This window comes from Oryx dammah, unplaced genomic scaffold (genome assembly GCF_014754425.2).
Source record: "Oryx dammah isolate SB20612 unplaced genomic scaffold, SCBI_Odam_1.1 HiC_scaffold_29, whole genome shotgun sequence".
Taxonomy (NCBI): domain Eukaryota; kingdom Metazoa; phylum Chordata; class Mammalia; order Artiodactyla; family Bovidae; genus Oryx; species Oryx dammah.
In genome coordinates, this window is record NW_024070213.1 from 35,891,042 (window position 1) to 35,915,418 (window position 24,377).

At 36.8% G+C, this 24,377-nt stretch overlaps 1 protein-coding gene across 2 annotated transcripts; it reads left to right on the forward strand.

Annotated features, from left to right (window-relative positions):
- Positions 1-27: 27 nt before the first annotated feature.
- On the forward strand, positions 28-22,466 carry FGFR1OP2 (FGFR1 oncogene partner 2). 2 transcript variants are annotated; one of them, XM_040234597.1, is made up of 7 exons: positions 137-377; positions 9,639-9,775; positions 12,349-12,466; positions 13,544-13,686; positions 15,973-16,086; positions 18,042-18,155; positions 20,303-22,466. In XM_040234597.1, exons 2-7 carry the CDS (start codon positions 9,641-9,643, stop codon positions 20,438-20,440), a joined length of 762 nt encoding a protein of 253 aa, XP_040090531.1. In that variant the 5' UTR covers positions 137-377; positions 9,639-9,640; the 3' UTR covers positions 20,441-22,466. The 2 variants fall into 2 exon arrangements, with proteins under 2 accessions (XP_040090532.1, XP_040090531.1); XM_040234598.1 differs by lacking the exon at positions 15,973-16,086 and having other exon boundaries at positions 28-377.
- The last annotated feature ends 1,911 nt before the right edge of the window (positions 22,467-24,377 follow it).

A 24,377-nucleotide genomic window follows, 5' to 3' on the forward strand; every position in this document is an offset into this window, starting at 1 on the left:
AGCAGGGAGGGACGTAAAGTGGCCCGCCCCTACTACTTGCGCATGCTCAGCTTGAGGCCTCAAACAAATCGCTGAGGTCTGTCCCCCCCCCCCCCAACCCCCTACCGCTACGCGAGGAAGGAAGTCTCGCGAGGTTAAAGCGCTTTGAGAGCGCTGGTCGGAGGCGGTTGCCGGAGGTTTTCTCCTTGCCAGTGATGGGGCTGAGCCCCTGGATCCGCGCAGCCAGCCCTGCTTTGCCTGTTCTGGGTTCTGCGTCTGCTCTCTGAGGAAGCTGAACAGGCGGGAGGAGTCTCTTCCCTTGGGTGCATAGGTCCCCGTTGGCAGAGGCTTTGAGTCCTAACCACCACAGCTGACGGCTGCGAGGGATTGAGACCAGAGTAAGTGGAATCAATCCAGGGAGACGAGCGGGCGTAGCGAGTCGTACGCTTTCCTTCCCCTTTTGCACCACCTCTTGAACCACCGGCTGCCCGTTCCTGGGCGCGGTACTTCCTGTTCTCAGCTCTGAGCACCTCTTTCCGGAACTCAGGTGCAGAAAGTTCGATGAAAAGCCTTGGCCCTAACCCGTGTGGACACACCTCTGTTCTGTTTTCTTCCTGCCTAACCCACCTGACAGCTCACCGTTGGCGGGGCGGGGTGGGGGTGGTCTGCAGGGATGGAAGAGGGTTCCTTTTCAGGTTTCAATTTACCTCTCTGCATAGCAACCATTCCCTTTCTTGAAACCACCCTTCAAGGAATATTACTCTTCCTAGTTCTCTTCGCGGATAACCAACTGTCTTTAAACTGTCCCCTGAAGAATCCTACCTTTTTCTTGGTTTTCATCTCACCTTGCTTCTCTATCCGATCTCAGATAATAGTACTGGTATCCATCCAGCTGTCCGCACTAGAAACCCAAGGCTCATCCTTGACTGTATTTCCGCTTGTACTGCACTGTGCTATTTCTTCTTTTAAAACCAGATGATTTCCCCACCCTCCTCCTCCCCTGGTTACCATTCTGAAATTCAAATCTGTTTATGTCAGTCCTTCCTTGAAACTTTTTCAATAACCTTACCGCTGACAGAATTAAGTCCTGTTTGTTAAGAATGTCACATGGCGCCTTTTACTGTCTGTCCCAATCCATTTTTACCTTTTCTGTTTTATATTGTGTGTACCTCAATATTGGTTCACGCCAGACTGCTGTTTGTCCAAACACGCCAAGCACTTTTATAGCTCTCTGCCTTTGTATGTGCTGTACCATCTGTCTTGAATGCTTCCTCTTCCTTTTTATAAAACCTCCTATCAAAATTTAATTCATAGACCATTGTCTTCTCCGGCTCCCCCAGATGATACTGATAGTACCACTGCTCTCCCAAAGCACTTGAAACAGTATTTCTACAGAACTTTTTAGATTGTATAACATTATTTATTCAGGTATCTTGTGCCAATTTGAGCTTGAGTCTGGAATCACATCTTATTCATCTTTGTAGCAAAAGTTAATTCATTGCTTGGCACATAGCAGGCATTATGTGTATTAATATATACATGTGTATATTTATTTATAATGTGCGTGTGCATGCTTAGTTGTTCAGTGTCCAACTCTTAGTAGCCCTGTGGTTTTTAGTCCCCCAGTCTCCTCTGTTTCTGAAATTTTCCAGGCAAGAATACTGGAGCAGATTGCCATTTCCTACTCCAGGGGAATCTTCCTGACCCAGGGATTTAACCCAAGTCTCCTGCATTGGCAAGTGTATTCTTTACCACTGAGCCACCTGGGAAGCCCCATTTGTAATATAATAGTTCTGAAGATTCATCAAGTAGGAGTCCTTAGCATCCTCAAAAAATGTAGAATTTTAGAGCCAGAGAAACCTTATATATTAGTTTAAAAAACGCTGACCAGTTTTGAGTATGAGGAAATTCTGTACCACTGACACACAAGTAATTGTATTTTTAGTATCTGTTAGTTGAGATTGTGCATCGTGGCACGAAACTATTATGCTTTTACATGATTTTGTATTTTATTATTAGCTGTCTCTGTCTGTTAAAAATAATGGGATATATAGGTATGAGAGAAATATTTAGACTACAGACCATGCTTAGTGCATGTACATCTATGCCACCCTTCCAGTGATTCCTTGCCCATTGGTTAGAAATAACTGGTTTAGGTTAGATTAGTCTCTTCTTAAATTGTCATACTTGTTTGAGCATATATGTATATGAACTTTTATTTAGTCACAGTTCCAAGGAAACATGTAATTGAAAAAAATAAAACTTCACCTGTGTCCTTGTTTTCAAATTCTGTTTCTTCTAACTTTAAAAATTCATTTTCTTCAAAAAGCTGCTTCATAAAACTCTAAATGTGTTCATTCCATTATTTTCGAGGACAGTGAAAATTTTTTGTGCTTTCAAATACAGTGATGTGTGTGTGTAAAGTGCTTTTTAAAAGTATATAATTTATAATTTACATGTTTTCTTCTTGATCTCTGTAAATTTCTAAGAAAACCATAACTATGCCTTTCATTTTTGTACCTCCATGGGTGTCAGTTAATATTTTCTACAAAGTAACTTTAGAGGCCCCTGCCCGAACAATACAAATTTTTAATCAAACTAGATTGTTGACATTTATAGACACATCTGTGGTATGTCAGTGGTCACAGTATTTCTCTGTGGTTCCAGCTATAGGATAATGGATTTGTGGATAAAAGAGAAAGAAGAATGATTTTAATTTCTTTAAATTTTTCTTAACCAAAGTCTAAAAGTAAACAGCTGGCAGTTTCTTTCTTGGGTGGGTGGTGGTTTTTATCAGCAGCAGAATGTTCTGAAGGCTCTGCCAGGAGTCTGACTGCAAATGTCTTTGGTTGGTAGAGTGGGCGAGAATGTGCTTAACATGGGGGGGCGGGGGGCGGAGGGGAGTAGCACCAGGAACTGCTGTAAAAAATTTTTACCTGCAATCTGAACCTACCTGTAGAAGATAATGTAAGTGCCCTAGTTAAGTATGACTAGTTAAGACGCACACTTAAAAATAGATAATTAAGAATATCTTAAAAAAAAAAAATCTTTTTTTTTAATTGGAAGTTGTTTTTTTTTTTTTTTTTTTTTTTAATTTAAAACTTGTCAGAGAATGGGAAAACAAATCTTCCTCCCACTGCAGTTACCAACGAAAAGGGAGGACTTGGGGAGGGAGAGAAGCACAGTGGTTTCCAAAAATGTGGCAAAGTAAATGCACATTATAAAATATTTAAACTTTTCTGTGGTTTCACATACAGAAAATAAACATGCAGATTCTCAGAAATTTTATGTCACTGTTTATCTAAAGTGCTAATAAAAGTATACTTTTAATTACCTGCTTTTTATAATTCCTTACCCTGAATAGAATTGGGCTTATCTGGTGACTCAGATGGTAAAAAATCTGCCTGCAATGCAGGAGACCCAGGTTCAATCCCTAGGTACGGAAGATCCCCTGGAGAAGGGGGATTCCCCTGGAATGGCCACCAACTCCAGTATTCTTGCCTGGAGAATCCCGTGGACAGATGAGCCTGGCATGCTGCAGTCCATGGGGTTGCAAAGAGTCAGACACGACTGAGCAGCTAACACTTTCCCTGAATAAATAAGTTTTTATAGTTACAAAACAGATTTTAATGTAGTTCATTTTGATAGGAGTATTTCATTATGCAATCTAGAGAATTTTTTTTTTAAGTGGATGTTAATTATAGTTTCAAAAAACCTAGTTGGTCTTGTTAAAAAACAAAATTCAACTGAGTAAACTTTAAAAATCTTTTTGGCTTTGTTCAACAGTTCATGAATCAGGCAGCACCCCACCTAGCAGAAAGGAGTTCTAAGGAGCTGTACAAAATGAGACACTTTTATAGGAAAAGGAACAAGGAAGTTATACTAGCAAAAAGCAGGTTGGATGTGACAAGGTCACTTCCTTTAGGGGATGGCAGGGGTCTGTCAGGCAAATGACCTCATAGTGATTCCTGATTGAGTGATTTAAGGTTCCATTTCTGGAAGAGGCCAAAACTATAAGTTAAGTCTTGGTTTGGTGATGTGGGGCTTAGCATCAGTTCAGTTCAGTTCAGTTCAGTCGCTCAGTGGTGTCCGACTCTTTGCAACCCCATGAATCGCAGCACAACAGGCCTCCCTGTCCATCACCAGCTCCTGGAGTTCACTCAGACTCACATCCATCGAGTCAGTGATGCCATCCAGCCATCTCATCCTCGGTCGTCCCCTTCTCCTACCCCCAGTCCCTCCAAGCATCAAAGTCTTTTCCAATGAGTCAACTTTTCGCATGAGGTGGCCAAAGTACTGGAGTTTCAGCTTTAGCATCATTCCTTCCAAAGAAATCCCAGGACTGATCTCCTCCAGATTGGACTGGTTGGATTGCCTTGCAGTCCAAGGGACTCTCAAGAGTCTTCTCCAACACCACAGTTCAAAAGCATCAATTCGGCACTCAGCCTTCTTCACAGTCCAACTCTCACGTCCATACATGACTACTGGAAAAACCATAGCCTTGACTAGACAGATCTTAGTCGGCAAAGTAACGTCTCTGCTTTTGAATATACTATCTAGGTTGGTCATAACTTTTCTTCCAAGGAGTAAGCGTCTTTTAATTTCATGGCTGCAGTCACCATCTGCAGTGATTTTGGAGCCCCCAAAAATAAAGTCTGACACTGTTTCCTCTGTTTCTCCATCTATTTCCCATGGAGTGATAGGACCAGATGCCATGATCTTCGTTTTCTGAATGTTGATCTTTAAGTCAATTTTTTCACTCTCCTCTTTTACTTTCATCAAGAGGCTTTTTAGTTCCTCTTCACTTTCTGCCATAAGGGTGGTGTCATCTGCATATCTGAGGTTATTGATATTTCTCCCGGCAATCTTGATTCCAGCTTGTGTTTCTTCTAGTCCAGCGTTTCTCATGATGTACTCTGCATATAAGTTAAATAAGCAGGGTGACAATATACAGCCTTGACGGACTCCTTTTCCTATTTGGAACCAGTCTGTTTTTCCATGTCCAGTTCTAACTGTTGCTTCCTGACCTGTATACAGATTTCTCAAGAGGCACGTTAGGTGGTCAGGTATTCCCATCTCTTTCAGAATTTTCCAGTTTATTGTGATCCACACAGTCAAAGGCTTTGGCATAGTCAATAAAGCAGAAATAGATGTTTTTCTGGAACTCTCTTGCTTTTTCCATGATCCAGCAGTCATGGTGGAGAGGTTTGACAGATTGTGGTCCACTGGAGAAGGGAATGGCAAACCACTTCAGTATTCTTGCCTTGAGAACCCCATGAACAGTACGAAAAGGCAAAATGATAGGATACTGAAAGAGGTACTCCCCAGGTTAGTAGGTGCCCAATATGCTACTGGAGGTCAGTGGAGAAATAACTCCAGAAAGAATGAAGGGTTGGGGCTTAGCATAAGTGACTCCATTTGGTCATCCGTTTGATGATCATTTTCATCATGTCATTTTTTCGTTTTTAACAGTCTTTCAGATTAACTCTGATGACTGGTTAAAATAAGTGCTAGGCTTCTTATGGTTATGAGGGAGGATATTAGAAATTTGTTATTTTTTCATCTTCGTTTACACTTCCACTTATTTTCTACTGCTGGTTTGCAATGCAGGTTATATAATATTTTGGAAGTCTCATTGGTAGAGTAGCATCAAGGAATTTGCTTTGTTTTTCCACCCAGGACCCCACGGTAGTTTTTATATAGGTAGAAGCAGGCAGAGCCCTGGAGAGCCATCTTGGCTGATGAACATCCCCTAGACTGGGATCAGAAGCTCTATATCTGGTACTCGCTTGGCTCCTTCCTTGCTGCATGGTGCTGTCAGTCAGCTCCTTTCTGTTCAAGTCCTGAGTCTGTTTCTTCATTGATAAAATGGGGATAACAGTTCTCCCAATGAGCAAGGTTCAGTATAAGGTTGTATCCCTTAGGTTCAGAAAGCTACCAACAGTTGGAATCTAACAGCTGAGGCAGCTTACTGATAGATAAATAGATCCAGAAATAGCTCAGAAACATACCCATACATTTATTGAGAAAACATACAACTGGTGTGGCATTAAAATTCCGTTGGGGAGAAACGTACTGTCCAAAAAATGGGAAATGGGACAATTGGTTGTCTCCATGAGAAAAGGAAAATATAATTAGATACCTTCCACACATGCAAATAAACAGCAAATGAAGTAAAGACAAAGGCAAAACGTTGGGGATAGGTAAGATTTTTTACTGTCTGAGCCAGCAGGGAAGACCTTATATCTCCCTGTCTAACCTGTTGTCAGGTTGGTAACCCCAGACACAGCTTAACTTGTTCATATTTCAGAAAGAAAGATTTATCATTATCTGAAAAGATTGCATCTAGATTCAGGGCTCTGTTTCAGTTAATCTACAGATTCCTTTGCCCAGAGAATTCTGAGAGCATAGCTTTTGGGGAGAGGGCAGCTTACTGAATTACACACAGTATAGGCAATCGGTCACCTGTCACCTCATGCTGTGTGGGAACTTTAGTGCATTTTATTTGGAAACACATCCTAGCTATTGTTTGTAGATGTCATGTTATTACAAAGCATAAGGAGGTTTCTTCTGATATTAGTCCCAGTAATGTCATTTACATGTTGGGACCTCGGACTGTCAAGGTCCTCACACCTGAGTTGTTCTGTTAAATCAAGATAAACTTATCTCAAATCTTTTACAGCTTTCTCTAGACTTTGCTTTTTTATTTTCTTTCAACATCTGTTGCAACCAGTTATTTTTACTGTAAGACATTTTTTTCTGTTTTTAAATGTAATTTTACTCAAAAAATCTGATGTTCTATAGTTAGTGGAATTGATGGGAGATATGGAGATATAGGGGCTTCCCTGGTGGCTCAGATGGTAAAGAATCTGCAGTGTCAGAGACCCAGGTTCAGTCCCTGGGTCAGAAAGTGGCTAACCACTCCAGTATTCTTGCCTGGAGAATCCCATGGACAGAGGAGCCGGAGGGCTGCAGTCTGTGGGGTCACAAAGAGTCAGACACAACTGAGCAACTAACACTCACTCACTCATAGAGATATGAAAGTAAAGTGAAAGTGAAGTCGCGCAGTCGTGTCCGACTGTTTGCAACCCCGTGGACTGTAGCCCACCAGGCTCCTCCGTCCATGGGATTCTCCAGACAAGAGTACTGGAGTGGGTTGCCATTTCCTTCTCCAGGGGATCTTCCCAACCCAGGGATCGAACCCGGGTCTTCCACATTGCAGGCAGACGCTTTATCCTCTGAGCCACCAGGGAAGCCCCCATAGAGATATAGTGACCCCCCCCCATAGAGATATAGTGACCCCCATATAAATAAGAAAGCTGTACTGTGGCCTAGCTCTGCTGCCGCTGCTGCTGAGTCGCTTCAGTCGTGTCCGACTCTGTGCGACCCCATAGATGGCAGCCACCAGGCTGCCCCATCCCTGGGATTCTCTAGGCAAGAATACTGGAGAAAGCTGTACTGTTGTTTAGCTCTAATTTTAGGTAATTCCAGAAGGGCAAGGCCTTGTTGGAGGACATCTTACATAGATTTTAATGACTGTCCTTTTGTGTTTTAACCTACAGTAAGAATTGTTTCCTTTAGTGGCCCTTATGCTGTTGTATTTTGAAGTGCCCTTATCTAAATCTCCTAAATCTTTGAAGACAAATCTTTTGGTTGTTTTATCTAGAGAGACAGAAGTTGTATTAATTTCCAACTTAATTCTTAAAGATCTCTGGAAATGTCTGGTCATAGAGGAAACATTTTATAAATTGGCAGTTTTATTTTATTTTGATTAAATCTTTTTATTCAGCTTTGAACCTGTTTATAAAAACAGGACAATATACTCTCTCCTTCAGCTGTTGGGTACCACCAAGAATACTGTTTGAATTTTTTTTCATCTTTATTTAATTTGCAATTTTGAATCTTTGCTAGGTATAATCTTAATGAAAGCCTGCTAAAATGGTGGGATGTGTTGTATTTTCTTTTAAAATGTTACACAGTAGGGTTATTTAAATCTCTTGCTGCATTTTTCTGTATCTGAGGGGCTAACAATTAAGCTAACGAGTCCCATGTAGTAGTGTCTTAAAAAGACCTATATTCTATCTTCCTAAACTTGGTGAAAATCCTTAATTATTGCCCTTAACTTTGTTCTACACATGAGTTTTAATTTAATTGCTATAGATTTGGCTTATGACATAGAAACATTACAAAGTAATTTTATTTTTTGAGAAAATCTTAAAGGGTGGCTCGTGTATTAACAGAAAATAAGGCAAAACAGTAGAAAGAGAAAAATTCAAGAGTGATAAGTGTCAGAATGTTAAAGTTTTTGAGAGATTTTAAAATAAAAATTTTGTTTTGAGGTCTCAGCATATCAGTTGAAGAAGCTAACTATTGGCTGTGTTATGTTTTGTTTCCTAGTTTTACAGCTCCTTTTATACATTTAAGTTATTGATTTTAACATATCAGAAGTTTCCCATAATGGCCAGTGTTGTTCTAAATTAACACTTCCTTTGCCATTTACTAAGGAAAGTGTGAGAGTTAGAATTATTAAGAATTTTTCTCTGAGAAGCTGAAGTTCCTCCAGGAGGAGGTTGATCCTTTAGTGCAGCATGACACATAGAGGCTGCTTTGGCTGGTTAGTAGTGTACGTTTGTGGATGGTGTCTGAGGTCACCTGACCAAGCAGAGGCTAGGAAGGGTCCCTGACAGTCCCTGACTGCAGAATACAAAGTAATAAATGACCTTTTTTCACAAGTGGCAAGATTGGGATTGCCCTCACGAAGAGCGCAATTTCGGTATAACATTCAGTTCAGTTGCTCAATCTTGTCCGACTCTTTGCAACCCCATGGACTGCAGCTGCCAGGCCTCCCTGTCCGTCACCAACCCCCGGAGCTCGCTCAAACTCAGGTCCATCGAGTCGGTGATGCCATCCAACCATCTCATCCTCTGTCGTCCCCTTCTCCTCCTGCCTTCAATGTTTCCCAGCATCAGGGTCTTTTCCAGTGAGTCAGTTCTTCCCATCAGGTGGACGAAGTATTGGAGTTTCAACTTCAGCATCAGTCCTTCCAGTGAATATTCAGCATTGACTGATTTGATCACCTTGCAGTCCAAGTCAAAAGTCTTCTCCAGCACCACAGTTCAAAACCATCAGTTCTTCAGCGCGGTAAAGAATCTGCCTACAGTGTGGGAGCCGCAGGAGACATGGGTTCGACCCCTAGGTTGAGAAGATCCCCTGCAGAAGGGAATGGCAACCCACTCCATTATTCTTGCCTGAAGAATCCTATGGATAGAGGAGTCTATATAACTTAAAATATATTTAGTGAATGTACACTTTGTCCCCACTGTATATTCAGGGTGTTTTAAATACATTCTGATTTTGTTCTCAAACTTTATATATATATAAATGTGTATATATAAGCACATATGTGTATGTAATATATAATTATATATATATATGTTGTGTATAATTTTTTGAATATTATAAATTCACTTTCAAGTTTGTTCCATCTTAACAGAATCAAAACCACATGTGTTCTTAGATGGTTTTCATCCTGAGACAGTGAACGATTCAGTAACATGTAGCTTAAGCATAATGTGTGTTAAAGTGGAACTAAAATAAGATTGATATGCCAGCTTTCTTTTGAATCTGTTTTTCATTTTTAATCCTATGTATTCCTTTAGAAATGAGTTGCACCATTGAGAAGGCACTTGCTGATGCTAAAGCCCTTGTTGAAAGATTGAGAGACCACGATGATGCAGCAGAATCTTTGATTGAGCAAACCACAGCTCTCAACAAGCGAGTAGAAGCCATGAAGCAGGTTTGACTTTTGTTTTTCCCCTGTTGATTCTATTTTTAAAAGACAGTCATTGACATTTATGTGTTGCTTTTATTACAAACTTCTGCTTAACTAGTATTTTATTTTTAAGGTTTTCTGAAGTTTAAAAGTAGCTTGACTTGTATGTTTTAGTTTACTTTAGATTGAAACATAATTTTGGTAAGGTCAACTGACATGTATGTGTGTATATATTTATCTTCTAAAACCGTAGATTTGATCACTTAAGTTCCTACAGTGATGCATATTTGAGTTTGGAAAGTACATGAATTTTTTTAGGTCTAAATACATTTGACAAAGGCGAGATAATATCTTTTACTAATAGTGACACATTCTTTGTTCTGTCTCCTATTTTTATATTGTAGAAATATTTTTATAAGAATATTTTGGTGGTGCTGTTTAATAATAAAATAGTTTTTGAAGATGATGCAAAGCAATATCTTGTTTTCACCTTTCGCAGTTACTGCATTTGTGTGTGTATGCGTGCTCAGTCGTGTTCAACTCTTCGACACCATGGACTATAACCCACCAGGCTCCTCTGTCCATGGGATTTTTTAGGCAAGAATACTGGAGTGGGTTGCCATTTCCTACTTCAGGGGATCTTCCCAACCCAGGAATTGAACTTGCATTTCCTGCATTGGCAGGTGGATTCTTTACCACTGAGCCACCTGAGAAGCCCTATTCGTTTATACTTGCTACCTTATTTTTCATTTACTGCTGCCAATTAAGGAAGAAATGAAAAGGGCTTCACTTCTTGTTATCCTTACCATTGTGTATAAGAACTTTGCAGTGGGCTGTGAAGTTGAACTACTATTTTAAGCCCTCTTTTAATTTTAACTTTAAGATTTTAACTTTAAGAGAACTATAGAATCTCTGAAACTATGATGGAAATCACTGTAGGAAAAAATATATTTATAGCTTACTCTTGCGAAGCACATCTCTTTTGTAAAAGGAGGCAGCAACCTGGGGGTACTGATTTTAATAAAGCTGCTGAAAAAGTGAAGCAAGTTTACCTATTGGATTAGCCGAAAAGTTCATGTGGACTTTTCCATGACATCTTATGGGAAAGCCTAAACTTTTTGGCCAGCCCCATATTTTGTTTTGCAATTCTGCTGCCCTAAACACATTACATATCTCCCTGTCTAGCTTGACTCATGCATTCCAGTGAACATACATGTCTTGTATTGAGTTGTAAAAAGTGGGGGGAGGGGTTGACAACCAGAGTTAAGAACCATACCATAAAATTTACCCTATTTAAAAATTTTTTTGGTTGCACCACATGGCATGCTGGATCTTAGTTCCCCAACCACAAAACGAACCCACATCTGCAGGAAGCATGGAGTTTTAACCACTGGGCCACCAAGGAAGTCCCCTACAGTTCACCCTTTTGAAGGGTGCAGTTGATTGAATTTTAGTATATTCACATGCTCTGCAACCATAATCACTGTTAATTTTAGAACACTTCATTACCCATAAAGCTGCTCCCTAAGTCTCCCTTTCCCTGGTTCCTGGCAACCATGAATCTGTCAGTCTATAGGTTTGCCTGTTTTAAACATATCATATGAATGGAATAGTACCATATGTGACTTATTGTGACTGGTTTTTTAAAGTTTTCAGTTTCATCTATGTTCTGTTATGTATCAGTACTTCATTCCTTTTTATTGCTAAATATTAATAATATTCATTATAAGGGTATAGCACCTTGTGTTTTTCTATTCATTGGTTGATGAACATTTGGATTGTTTTTCTTCTGGGGCAGTTATGTATAATACTGCTGTGAATACTTGTGTATACATTTCTATGTGGACATCTGTTTTCAGTTTTCTTGGGTATATCCCTAGCTGTAGAATAGAAGGGTCTTATACCTCTGTGTTTAACTTTTTGGGGATCTGCCTGTCTGTTTTCCAAAACAGCTATGTCATTTTACATTCCCATCAACAATATATAGGCGTTAGCAATTTCTGCACATCCTCTGTTAAACTCATATTACTACTTGTTTTTTGATTAAGGTCATCCTAGTGGCTGTCATGTGCTATCTCCTTGCTACATTGAGCTGTGTTTCCTTAATGACTAATGATGTTAAGTACCTTTCATGTGTTTACTGACCATTTGTGTATCATCTTTAGAGAAATGTCTCTTCAAATCCTTTGCCCATTTTTTTCAGCTTTATTGAGATATACTTAATGTACAACACTGTGTAAGTTTAAGATATACGATACACATGTATATATTGTGGAACCATTACCTACTAATCATGAGGTTAGTTAATACTTCTGTCACCTCACATAATTACTGTATGTAATTACTGTATGTGGTGAGAATATTTAAGATGTATTCTCTTGTCAAATTCCAAATATATAATATAGTATTAATTTTAAACACCATGATGTCCATTGCATCCTCAGAACTTAGTCATTTGCCCATTTTTTAATTGGGTTCTTTTTATTGTTGAGCTGTAAGAATTCTTTATGAAATATACACACATATATACACATATGTAAGATACATATTTTCAAATATATTCTCTTACGCCTTGAAAAAACAAATCTTTTCATTAGTATCAAGAAGAAATTCAAGAACTTAATGAAGTTGCAAGACATCGGCCACGGTCCACATTAGTTATGGGAATCCAGCAAGAAAACAGACAAATCAGAGAATTGCAACAAGAGAACAAAGGCAAGCTATATTTATCACTGTTTATAGCGTATCAAAAGTGAGCTTTAATCTCCAATTGCACTATTGAATTTGGATCAGTTAATATTTTTTAAATGGGAAAATAGCCAGTTAAAGTTACTTTTGCTAGTCCATTATGCTTCAATTACATATATTTCTCTTTATCCTATCCTACATATGAATGCTTGTCTACCTTACTTGGAATCATCTTAGGCTCTCACCTTCAATATCCATTTGTACCACTTAAACTATTACATGTGAAATAACTCAGTTTCATTCTCTGCAGTCCCACTGCTTTGGCCCCTTGCTTAGGTGTTTATAGTCTCCGGCCTGAAGTATTCTCATTGGTCTCCTTGATTTCAGTCTCTTTCCGCTCCAGTCCATCTTCAGCACAGTCATCAGACTGATTTTACAAAAACATATCTGGTCATGTTGTTCTTTTGCTTAATAACCATCACTGTACTATTTCCTTATCCAGAGGCCTTCAAAGTTGACTCTAAGCCTTCTTTTTTGTATTCTTCCCATACCTCCCTTCTCCATGAGACCTTTGCTCTTGCCACCCTGAACAAGTTCCCGAACGTACTATCCACTTTAATGCCTCCCTGCTTAGTCTGCCCTGTCCTTTATTTTTCAACTGCAGGAATGTACATTCATCTCACTACTATACTTCTGTGAAGCCTCCACCAATTTTTCCTCACAGACTTTTTATATGTATTAGGATAGAGTTCCACTCTGCACTTACCACACTGTTATAATTATTTATGTTTTGTTTTCTCCACTAGACTCTGAACCTTATGGCCTTTTGGTATTCCTAATATAGAGCATGATCTGACCCTCAGTTGTTGTTCAGTAGTTGTTAAAATGATTCTCAAAAAAATGAGCTTAAAATGGTTATTTAGAAAACTAATAAAGGACTCCATTTGGTGTCCTTTATTTCCATATGGCTAGATTTTTGTACCTCATGTTTTCTTTATGAAATACCCCCTTTATAAGTTGCTTTTTAAAAAATATGATGTAGAAGAGAATACATTGTGCATTTTAAACTCAAGTTTAAATAAAATCTACTGTTACTCTTGATAGAATTACGTACATCCCTGGAAGAACATCAATCTGCCTTGGAACTTATAATGAGCAAGTATCGAGAGCAAATGTTTAGATTGCTAATGGCTAGCAAAAAAGATGATCCAGGAATAATAATGAAGTTAAAAGAGCAACACACTAAGGTAATCCCATTCTGTAAATATAATTTGAAAAAAGGACAATCAATTAACTTGTGTTCAGATTTTTAAAAAATCACAGGTGTCTTACATGATATTGAATATTTCTCTTTTTGACATTTTCTTTTCCTTATTTTTTTCATGTTATGTGTCATTTTCTGTTTGATTTAGTCTTCAAACTTCCATTCTTCCCTAGTAGCTTATAATATGTATTAAAAAGTAAACATTACTTGGGAAATAAAGGTAAGTATTAAATTCAAATTATTCAAAATCATAATGTTACCTGCTTCAAAGAAATATTTCTTCTAACTTGTATATTGGTATATGTTGCAAAAGTGAAAATTAAATGCCCCAAAATCTTTTTAAAAACCCGAAAACAGCTAAAGTTAGATTTGTTTTTAAGACTGTCTTCTGAATGAGGCTAATTCATCCAGACTATAGATACTCCTGATTATTAATGGAAGCATGAAGGGGTAGGGGGAGGAAAAGAAACAGTATACTATATATATTGCCTTCCCACCCATCCCGTCCTCCATCACATACCACTCAACAACATTTTTAGAGACAGAGCTGAACTGGCTAGAAATCAACGTTGTTTCTGCTGTTCATCTTACTAGTTGTGATCCCCGTGTTTGCTAGCAGCTGCTGTGAAAAGATAGAATAGTCCTTTACCATTTACATTTTATTTTAAACTGATTTTTAGAATAGATTGTGATTACAAGGCCATTATCTCTATTGGATAATGATGAGCTATTTTTTATTAGTTATAATGAGTGTTATTTAAGAAGTATTGACTGTTATAATGTGTTTTTATCTTTCTTAATTATTAAAACACTTTAGATTCTTTAAAATATTTATTCCATCTTGGTGCTTTTAGGTATTTTTTATTATTAATTCTACTAAAAATAAATATCTGGTAAATTGCTTTAACATGTAAATTCAACTTGCCATATTAAGGAAGTTAGTAATAGCTCTTGTGTCAAATAGTATAATAATAAATTAACAAATGTGATTTTAATATTATCTAATTATGCTATTTATCTCCTAACCAAAAGGAACCTTGGATAGTTAAGTGGCAATCTTTTGAGTATAAAATGTATCTATTGTTAAAATCATTATAAAAACATTTTATTTTGAATATGTAATTTAAGAGGTTTTTTTAAGATACAAATATGAACTGACTTAAAATTATTGGTAAAATAAGTATGTTCTTGAGACATTCCAAAAGGCCCTTCTGTTTAACAACCTAACAAATTTTTTAAGATCTACAGAGAATACTCTGGCAAGCAAGTGCTTAAGAATAAGATACTGAAGGTAGCTAGTCCCTTGTGGTAGCAGCTATGTCAGAAGCAAATGTTTTCTAAAACACATTAGATTTTATCATTCATTACAGCTGTTTTATTAATTAGCAAGTTAAACATGTCTTAAGATAGCTGTAAGCCATTCTTTTTCATTATGCAGATGAAATTCTTCTTCTAAGTGCTGATTCTTGCCTTCCATGAAATAACAGTTCAGTTACTTGTTATTAATTCTAACTAATACATATTAATGTTTGTGATTTTGATTTTTCCCAAAAAGGAGATGCTTTGATTCAAACAAATATTTATTAACACTTGCACTGGCTTAGTTATCATAATGAGATGAATGAATAAGTTTTATTATTCTACCATAGGACCTTTCAATGCATTGGGAGATACAGATACAAACATGATTATCTAACATAAGGTAGGATGTGATAAATCCTAAATAGAGATCTGGATTATTACTGGAGTACTAGAGGAAGCAAGATTAGTTCTCATGAGGAGAATCTGGGAATGTGGCAAGGAAAGGTAGCAAATCCATCTAAATCTAGCCTTGAATTAATTTGGGGGCTTAATAAGCAGAAATGGGTGAGCAGAGAAACTTGCACGATAAGTATGAGCTTCCAGGATATGTTTAGGTACTAATGCTCTGATACACCTAAATGCAAAAATAATTTTATAACACATTTTTGGGTAAAACACAGAGTTACACTTAGCATTTTGGAGTAAGAGGATCTGTTGAGACTGTAACAGAATTCTGCCCTCACCTAGAAGTTTTTGAGCACACATTTAAAAGCCGATAAAAAGTTTGAGGAGAGCTCATTTTCATTCAAACACTCATTTTTACATTATTTTTGAATTACTACCTTTTTGGAAATCTTAAAAAAACAAACATTTCCAACAGTTGGCTAACTCGCATGAACTAACACTCATTCAGTTTTTAAATTACGGATATTGTCCGTATTAACATTATAATGACTCTGTACTACAGATTGACATGGTGCATCGTAACAGCTCCGAAGGATTCTTCCTTGGTGCATCTCGACACATCCTTGAAGCACCTCAACATGGACTGGAGAGGAGGCACTTGGAAGCAAATCAGAATGTACACTAAATAAAACAGTCAACTTTGGGGGTGTGGATGGGGGGGCGGCATTTAAAAAGTTCTTTTACATTGAATTCTCCAAAATTAAATCAGCAAATAAATGAAATTGCTTTTAAAAAACACTATGCTTTTGATAGCCTTGCAAAAATACTCAGTGTAGAAACTTTAAATCTGTCATGAATTCGCTGTATATTGTATTATACATAGCCTGTTAGGTAATTGTAGGCTTTAAAGGTTCTTTAGGCCAGCCTTTCATTTTGTTGTTCTAGTTAACTGTAGCTGCAAAATTTTAGGATGCTTCAAATGGTTGTCCTTTTTCTGGACATCAAAGACATTTTCTTGACAGTAATTTTAACCTGACTTTGTAAAAATTTTGTTTAGTCAAACAATTAAATGAACTGTTTTAATTCAGATTTTCCGTAGTTTATAGTCCTTTAATTTGCATTCACAATAAAATAAAATTACCTTTTTTAGGTGTTACAATTAAGTATAGTAGCAACCTCTCCATTGTGTCTATTGTGTTTTGTCTTTTTTTTCCCCAAATGCTATTTCACGAGAGTGCAAAGATTTTGTTGCTAGCACTTCTTGCTTTTAAAACATTTTGAAAGCACAGATCTTGCCCTGTTGTGCCTTTTAAGAGATTCTGTGATATTTCCCTAAAGATCTTATTGTAATAAGTGGATCATCCAGGAACCAGGCCTGTAAAAATACCCTGTTTGTATTGAGTTTTTTTTTTTCTTATGATGGTTTTGTTAGAACAGACTGTACTGAAAAATGTAGTTTCTTGTTTTCTTCCATTTTAGAGGCAAATGATTATTCGTTTCCTTGTAGTTGCCATAAGACATCAAATCATAAACTGAGAAAGCTGTTGGTATTCAAAATTTTTACTCATTATCCTTATCTGACTTGCTGCTGCATTTACCTGTACTTGACTTGCTTTTAAATGTTAGGCTCCCTTTATAGTAGGAAGGATTGTAATTATTTTTTTTTAATTGTTATATGACATGACAGTTGCTTGTCTTGATATCATTCTTACCATCATAGTCTAATCCAGAGCTGTCTAATAGAACTTTCTGCAGTGATGGAAATGTTCTTTATCTGTGCTATTCAAATTGGAAGCCACCAACCACATGTGGCTATTAAATGTCAGCAGTGCAGCTGAGGGGCTGAGTTGTTAATTTCTTAAAATGTATTTGACTTCCAGTAATTTCAATTTAAATAGCACTGTACTGAACAGTGTAGTTTATTTTGGCTTCTTCCTGTGTACTAGCTTTGTATAGATTATATTAAAATAATATAAGGATCTGTATTTTTGTAACTTAAGATATTAAACTTGTGGTTTGCTAAAGATATTCCTATTTGTTGTCTGTTTGAATATTTATATTCCTTCCACAGTTTACTAGTGTTGTAGGTTTTGAGGGGTGATGTTCAAATTCTTTTTCCAAATAGAGTATATACAACTATTTAAGAGACTGAATGTTTATGTGGGAAACTATCAACTTCTATATTTAAGTTTTGGCCTTAGTATAACAAAGTAACCCTCAGTTGCCAGTGAGCAACATAGGATATATTTATAAATCATGACTTCAGGAAGGAATAGATATTGCATATATATCTTTCCCATTAGTTTGGTCATGGGGCATGTAGGTACGAAAAAGAAAATGTTGCTTATCATTATGGTGAGAGGAATGTGAAATGAGTATTCTTCCTGTTTGTGGGTTTAGATATCTTGTGCTGCTTATCCTTAATCCTAGTCCTAACAGAAATCTGACTTCACAAGGACATTTATCTTCAGTCAACAGTCTTGTAAATATCTGTTTGATATATTACATTTATGTTAAATGGCAGTGTAAAGGTATTAACATTCATATCAAGTAGTAATGTAGATTTCATAAAAAGAGTTTTTTTTTTTTAATGTTTCATTGATTTACAGCTTCCATCTCCTTTTTTTCTAGGAATTACAAGCACATGTTGACCAGATAACTGAAATGGCAGCAGTAATGAGGAAAGCCATTGAAATTGATGAGCAACAGGGTTGCAAGGAACAGGAACGAATATTTCAACTTGAAGTAAGTTTTAAATTGCACATGTAGGTGAAAACTATTTGAACAAAGATTTATGCCAGAAAATATATCTCATTTTTAAATACTTACTTTCTGGGCTGCTAGTAATGTTCTTTTTCCTAATCTGGGTACTAGTTATTTGGCTGCATAATGCAAGACCATTTATATAGTAATGTAGGAGTCTAAGGTCAGTAGTAAACTTATACCAGTCATTGAGAAAATTGACTTTTTTTTGATCCTGTGTTGCTTCTGTTATTAGGTGAATATAATTCTTCAGCTTAGTAATTTGTTAAACTATCTCTGTTTTATCAGAGATCACAATGATGCAGGGGGAAATCTTTTTTTAATCCACAAATAATATTCTTTGGCCACTTGTATTTTTCTAAGGGGTATAAAAACTTTCTTACCATCTGATGGCTCAGATGGTAGAGACTCCACCTGCAATGCAGGAGACCTGGATTCAATCCCTAGCTCGGAAGATCCACTGGAAAAGGGAATGACAGCCCACTCCAGTATTCTTGCCTGGAAAATCCCATGGACAGAGAGCCTGGAGGGCTACAGTCCATGGGGTCGCAAAGAATCAGACACGACTGAGCGACTAACACTTCACATAAAAGCTTTTATCGCCTCTGTCCTTTATTTTGTGGTAGCAAAAGCACAAGTCATTGTTGAATAGCTTAAATTGGTAGAAGAGGTGACCTTTATAATTTTAAAACCTTCATTTTGAAATCATGGTGGAGAAATTGGTTATAGGGGACCAAAAATGATTTTTCTAACTGTACAAAGTTCTCTCACTCTTTGTAACTAAGGCAAGCAAACTTGCTCAGTAAAAGGCCAGATAATAAATCTTTTCAGTTTTGAAAACCAGGCAGTCTGTGTTGTAGGTACTCAGCTCTGCCACTGAAACCAAAAACCAGCCATACACACATAAAATAAGATTGGACTCAACTGTGTTCCAGTACAGTTTAATTTACAATAACAGGCCTCAATTCCGGCCATAGTTTGCTGATGCCTGCTTTATACCATTGAAACTTAGAAAGTAAGACCAAAGACAAGGCTGTAGAGAATAAATTATGATAGTTATTCTTAAATGTCTAAAATTTCTTACAGTAGTTCAGTTGCTCAGTCGTGTCCAACTCTTTGCAACCCCATGGACTTACAGTAACTCATCTAGAAGATAAGGGCAAAGTCGTTTACTAGTGCTCAATTTGGTCGCTTACTTTCCTTCTTAAAAAACAGCACAATATATTCAGCCAGCCTGCTGCTGTTAAATCCTCATAAGTAAAGCAAACCAGGCTTGCCCTGCATTCCATGCTATCATGGAAAATAATAAAAGTAGTAAAGTACTAAGAGGTGTTAGCTCCAGGGTATTATTCACAGACTTTCTGAGTTTACACAAATAAAAATCTAGATGTTATTTTCTTCATCTATGTTGTTGTTTAGTCGGTCGGTCGTGTCTGACTCTTTTGAGACCCCATGGACTGTAGCCCACCAGGCTCATTTATCCATGGAATTCTCCAGGCAAGAATACTGGAGTGGGTTGCCATTTACCACTCGAGGATCTTCCCGACCCAGGGTTCAAAACCCACGTTTCCTGCATTGCAGGCAGATTCTTTACCGCTGAGCCACCAGGAGAGCTCCTCTTCATCTATATATACTGTGTTGTAAAATAAGGCAGTTTCTGAAGTTCTGTAATTGAAGCTGCATAAATAAAAAGCTTTCACAGTGGTGAAAGACACTGAACACGTAATTCCTACCTCTTTAAAAAACTGTTCTCTGGATTCAAGTTGGTAAAGGCATGTATCATTTAATACAGGGTTCCCTGACCTCCAAGATCCACTGCCTGATTAACTGAGGTGGAGCTGATGTAATAATAGAAATAAAGGGCCCAATAAATGTAATGCACTTGAATCATCCTGAAACCAACTCCTTCCCTCCTCCCACCCACTGCCTCCAGCCTATGGAAAAATTGTCTTCCATGAGACTGGTTCCTGTTGGCAAGAAGATTGGGGACCCACTGATTTAATACTTTTCTGCCAATTACAGTACTTGCTTTTATTTATCATACCTACATATGTTTGGTTTTTCTTAAGATATGTTTTTACTATTATAGCCACTGTGCTGACTGCTTCTTTTTGTTTGCTTTCTTATAGCAAGAAAATAAAGGCTTGAGAGAAATTCTTCAAATAACTCGAGAATCATTTTTGAACCTTAGGAAAGAGGATGTGTCAGAAAGTACATCTTTGTCAGCATTAGTAACCAGTAGTGACCTCAGTCTGAGGAAGAGCTGAAGAGCTTTTTAAGTCTGTGAACTTCTTACAAGATTCCAACACCCTCACTGGGACTGGCTTGTTAAGTGAATGAATTAACAGCAAAATCCATCTCAAGTTACCCTTTGTTTTGTTTTTTCTATAATATGTACAGTGCACTGGCAAGGACATTTAAAAGATAGCAATGAAAAAATACATAGTTAATGGTCATAGACTTTATTCCAAAATACAATTGAAAAGCAGAAATTAAGCCTTTGTTAATTGGTGAACAAGATTTTTGTAATTTTTATAATTACAAAATTACAAAATTTGAATTACAAGAATTTTGTAATTCTGCCAATTACATTTAATTGGCAGAATTAAAGATTTTCACAGCAACTACTGAACGTAACAAGAGCTTTCAGCAGTGCTGTTGGCTTTCGGTTGACATTTAGATAAACATGAATATTCCCAACAAATGTCTTGGAATTCATAAAAAATATCCCAATTTTAATATACAGATTTTGCCACAGTATTGTGAATGGAAAAATCGTCATACTAAATTATTTTCTTCCTATTTGGTGAAAGTTAACAAATAGCTTATGTACCATGAGACTTCAGCTTTAATGTTTGCCTATCTACCTTCTTATTAATTTAAATTTTTGTCAAAGTTCAGTTTAAAAGGCTGTTAGGAATGTTTTATATGCACCATAAATAAAACAGGTAATTTAATTTGAGCTCATTTATCATAATAATGAGCTGACACTTGCCCATGACTTGCTTAAGTACATGAGATATCATTTCAGGAATGAAAGAGAAGGAATATTACTTTCTAAGAAAGAAGAGCTTATAAGAGACATACTTAGTAGGTTAAACTACTTCTTTGAATAAGTTTTGGTTCTAAATCAGTAATGAAGATGAGATTTTTCTCTTCTCTGGTTGATCTTTAAGGATATTATGTAGCTCATTTAGCTAACAGTTGAAATATTTGATACAGCAAGCTAGGTATGGTAATTTCACAGTAAATTGGGAATTGCTCTGCCTCAAAACCTTTTTTTTTAAGTAATTACTCTTAAGAGATACAGAAACAGTAAAGTAAAATTAAAAATTTTTTTTGCTAGGTCTAAAGCTCCATCTGGTTTTCATAAACGTAGGCAAAAGATATTTCTTGTAACCTTTCAGTCAAAGGGTTGGGGAGTGCCAGGGGAGGAGGGAGAAATCTGGATTTATAAGTATTTGTTTTATTTTTTACGAAATATATGTCTAATATATAAGTTTTTAAAAGCCACTAGAAATAGAAATGTGCTGACATCAATCAAAATCTAAATTTTTCATATTTTGTGGTGATTATAGAAGAAAAGGTAGGAATGTCAAATACTATTAAATATACTATACTCATTTATATTGAATATATATTAAAATATGCATGATAGAACATTCTACTTTGGAGTATATAATTTGTTAAATTAATAATCACATGGTAACTTTTATGTATAATTTCATATATGGTAAAATTAAAAACTGCTTTTCACTTCAGAATTTTTTTATCTTAAGTTTGGAGTAGTTGAGGGGACTGATTGAATAGAAAATGGGCCCAAACATTAAACAGATTTATTTTCTCATTCAGAGGCCTTGATTGGTATTTTGTAAACAAGTAATAAATTTTATTTTTAAACTTTTCTATTGGTTTTTGGGAAAGTATCCTTTAATTTGATGGTACATTCATAGAGTTTTTAATCCCAAGTCAGAATTAAAATAAGCTACACAATTGAAATTAAGTCTGAGGCAATTTGTTGGGGCAGCTCTATTATAAAAATTACTTGACAAATAATTATTTTTATAAACAAATAGGTTGAATTAATTTATTCTTGGTCTTCTTACTTGCATATTATTTTAAGAACTTGATGTTTAAAAACATGTACTTTATTATATAGCAACAGTGTTCTATCCCATACTTTTTTTTTTTAAGTAGAGCCCTTAAATTTATGTCTGAGCCCTTAAATTTATGTCTGAGACTATGTACTGCTAGGAACCTATTCTATCAATAAAGATGACTAATCAAAATTGGTATGGTCTCCAAGTTAATTTGAAAACAATACTTACATTTATTCTTACTTGTAGATATTTTTTTAAGGCTGTTTGTTTATCCTTACCACCAAATTAGTACTTGGCAACAGCTTCTACCTGTATACCTTAGGAACTAGCCAGCAACCTATTGCTGATTCTGCAGACCTTTGGATCATCTGTAGTGGGTTTGAAAGTGTCTTCCAATGATAGGTCCGGGTACTAACTGCTCTACCTATGGATGTGAGCATATTTGCAGATACAGTCTTTACAGGTTTAAGGATCTCAGGAAAAGATCTTCCTGGCTATTGTATGGATCCTAGATCCAATGACTAGTGTCCTTATAGGAAAAGAAGAGATTAGAAACTCACAAGGAGAAAGTCACATGAAGACAGAGGCAGAGGGATATGCACATCAAGGAACCCTAAGGTTTATGAGGTGCCGCCAGAAGCTTGGAAAGAGGCATGGAATGACCTCATCTCCCTCAGGCCCTCCAGAAGGGATCAGCCCTGCTTGATCCCAGGCTTCTGGCCACCTTGATTTTCAGAACTCTGAGAGAATGCATTTCTGTTAAGCTTCCCACCCAGCCTGTACCAGCCTGTAGTAATTTGTTACTGCAGACTTAGGAAATGAATATATCATCTATTATTTATCATCTATCCACCATGTTATTTTATAAAAGGAATATAATTCTGAAAAACCACTTATGTACAGGCTCACAGATAAAATGTTTTCTGCTCAAATTGATATTCTTTAACATCAAGATACCTTCCAAAATGTTGTGTTCCTAAACTGACTATAATGAATGGAAGATCACAGACCTTAACTTAATTTGTGGTGACTACTACGTTTTTTGACTTTCAGAGTAAAACAAGAGTACAATTTGTAGTGAACTGTTGATGAAAAATTTCTAATTGGTATTTGAGGGGACATTTCCTTTTTAACTCACTGGCTGCAGCTCATTCTTCTTTGTTCTTTTCTTTGTGATTTCTTAACATTAGAGAACCACAGGGCTTGGTTCTTATTCCTGTTCTGAATCTAACTCACTTCCTTGCTGATCTCATCCATCTTGTAACTTTAAATACCACCTATATGCTAGATGACTCCCAAATTTACAGCTCTCATTAGACCTCATTAATTCTAGACTCCTCCAACTGTGACTAAGAAATATCAAACTTAAGATGTCCAAAGCTGAATTCCCCTTCTGACTCTCAGATCTCTCTGTATTTTTCCCCATCTCAGTTGATGACAGCTCCATCTTTCCAGCTCCTAGAGCCAAAATCCTTGATGGCATCTTTGACTCCACATCTTAAATCTTGCACCAAGTTCATCAACAAATCCTGTCGAATCTCCCTTCTAAATACCATTGACCCTTGAACCACAAAGGGGTTTAGTAGTGCTGATTCTACACAGTTGAACATCTAAGTATAACAGTCAGCCCTCTATATCCGGTGTTCCTCTGTAATGTGAGGGTCTGAATCTGTGGATCAACTGACTATGGATGATGTATTGCTGTAGTGTTTACTATCGAAAAAAAAAATCCATTCAAACCTGTTATTCAAGGGTCAACTGTGTATCAGAATCTTACCATTTCTCAGCATCACCACTGCTTCCACTGGCTAAAGCCACATTACGATAATGATTGAGTTAAACTGGATTCAACCTAAATACAACAGGAAAAGAGTTAAATTTAGTTTTTTAATAATCTAAATTATTGATACCTATTCAGTGAGGTTTATTACATACTGTGGCTTGATTCTAACAACAGGAAGGAAAAAATATGTGCCTAAATTTGCATAAGAAGCTTAATACTAAATTGCACATAAAACAACTAAGTCCATGGGGTTGCAAAGAGGCGGACACAACTGAGCAACTGAACTGAACTGACTGAAAAATCAAATGCATGGGAGAAATG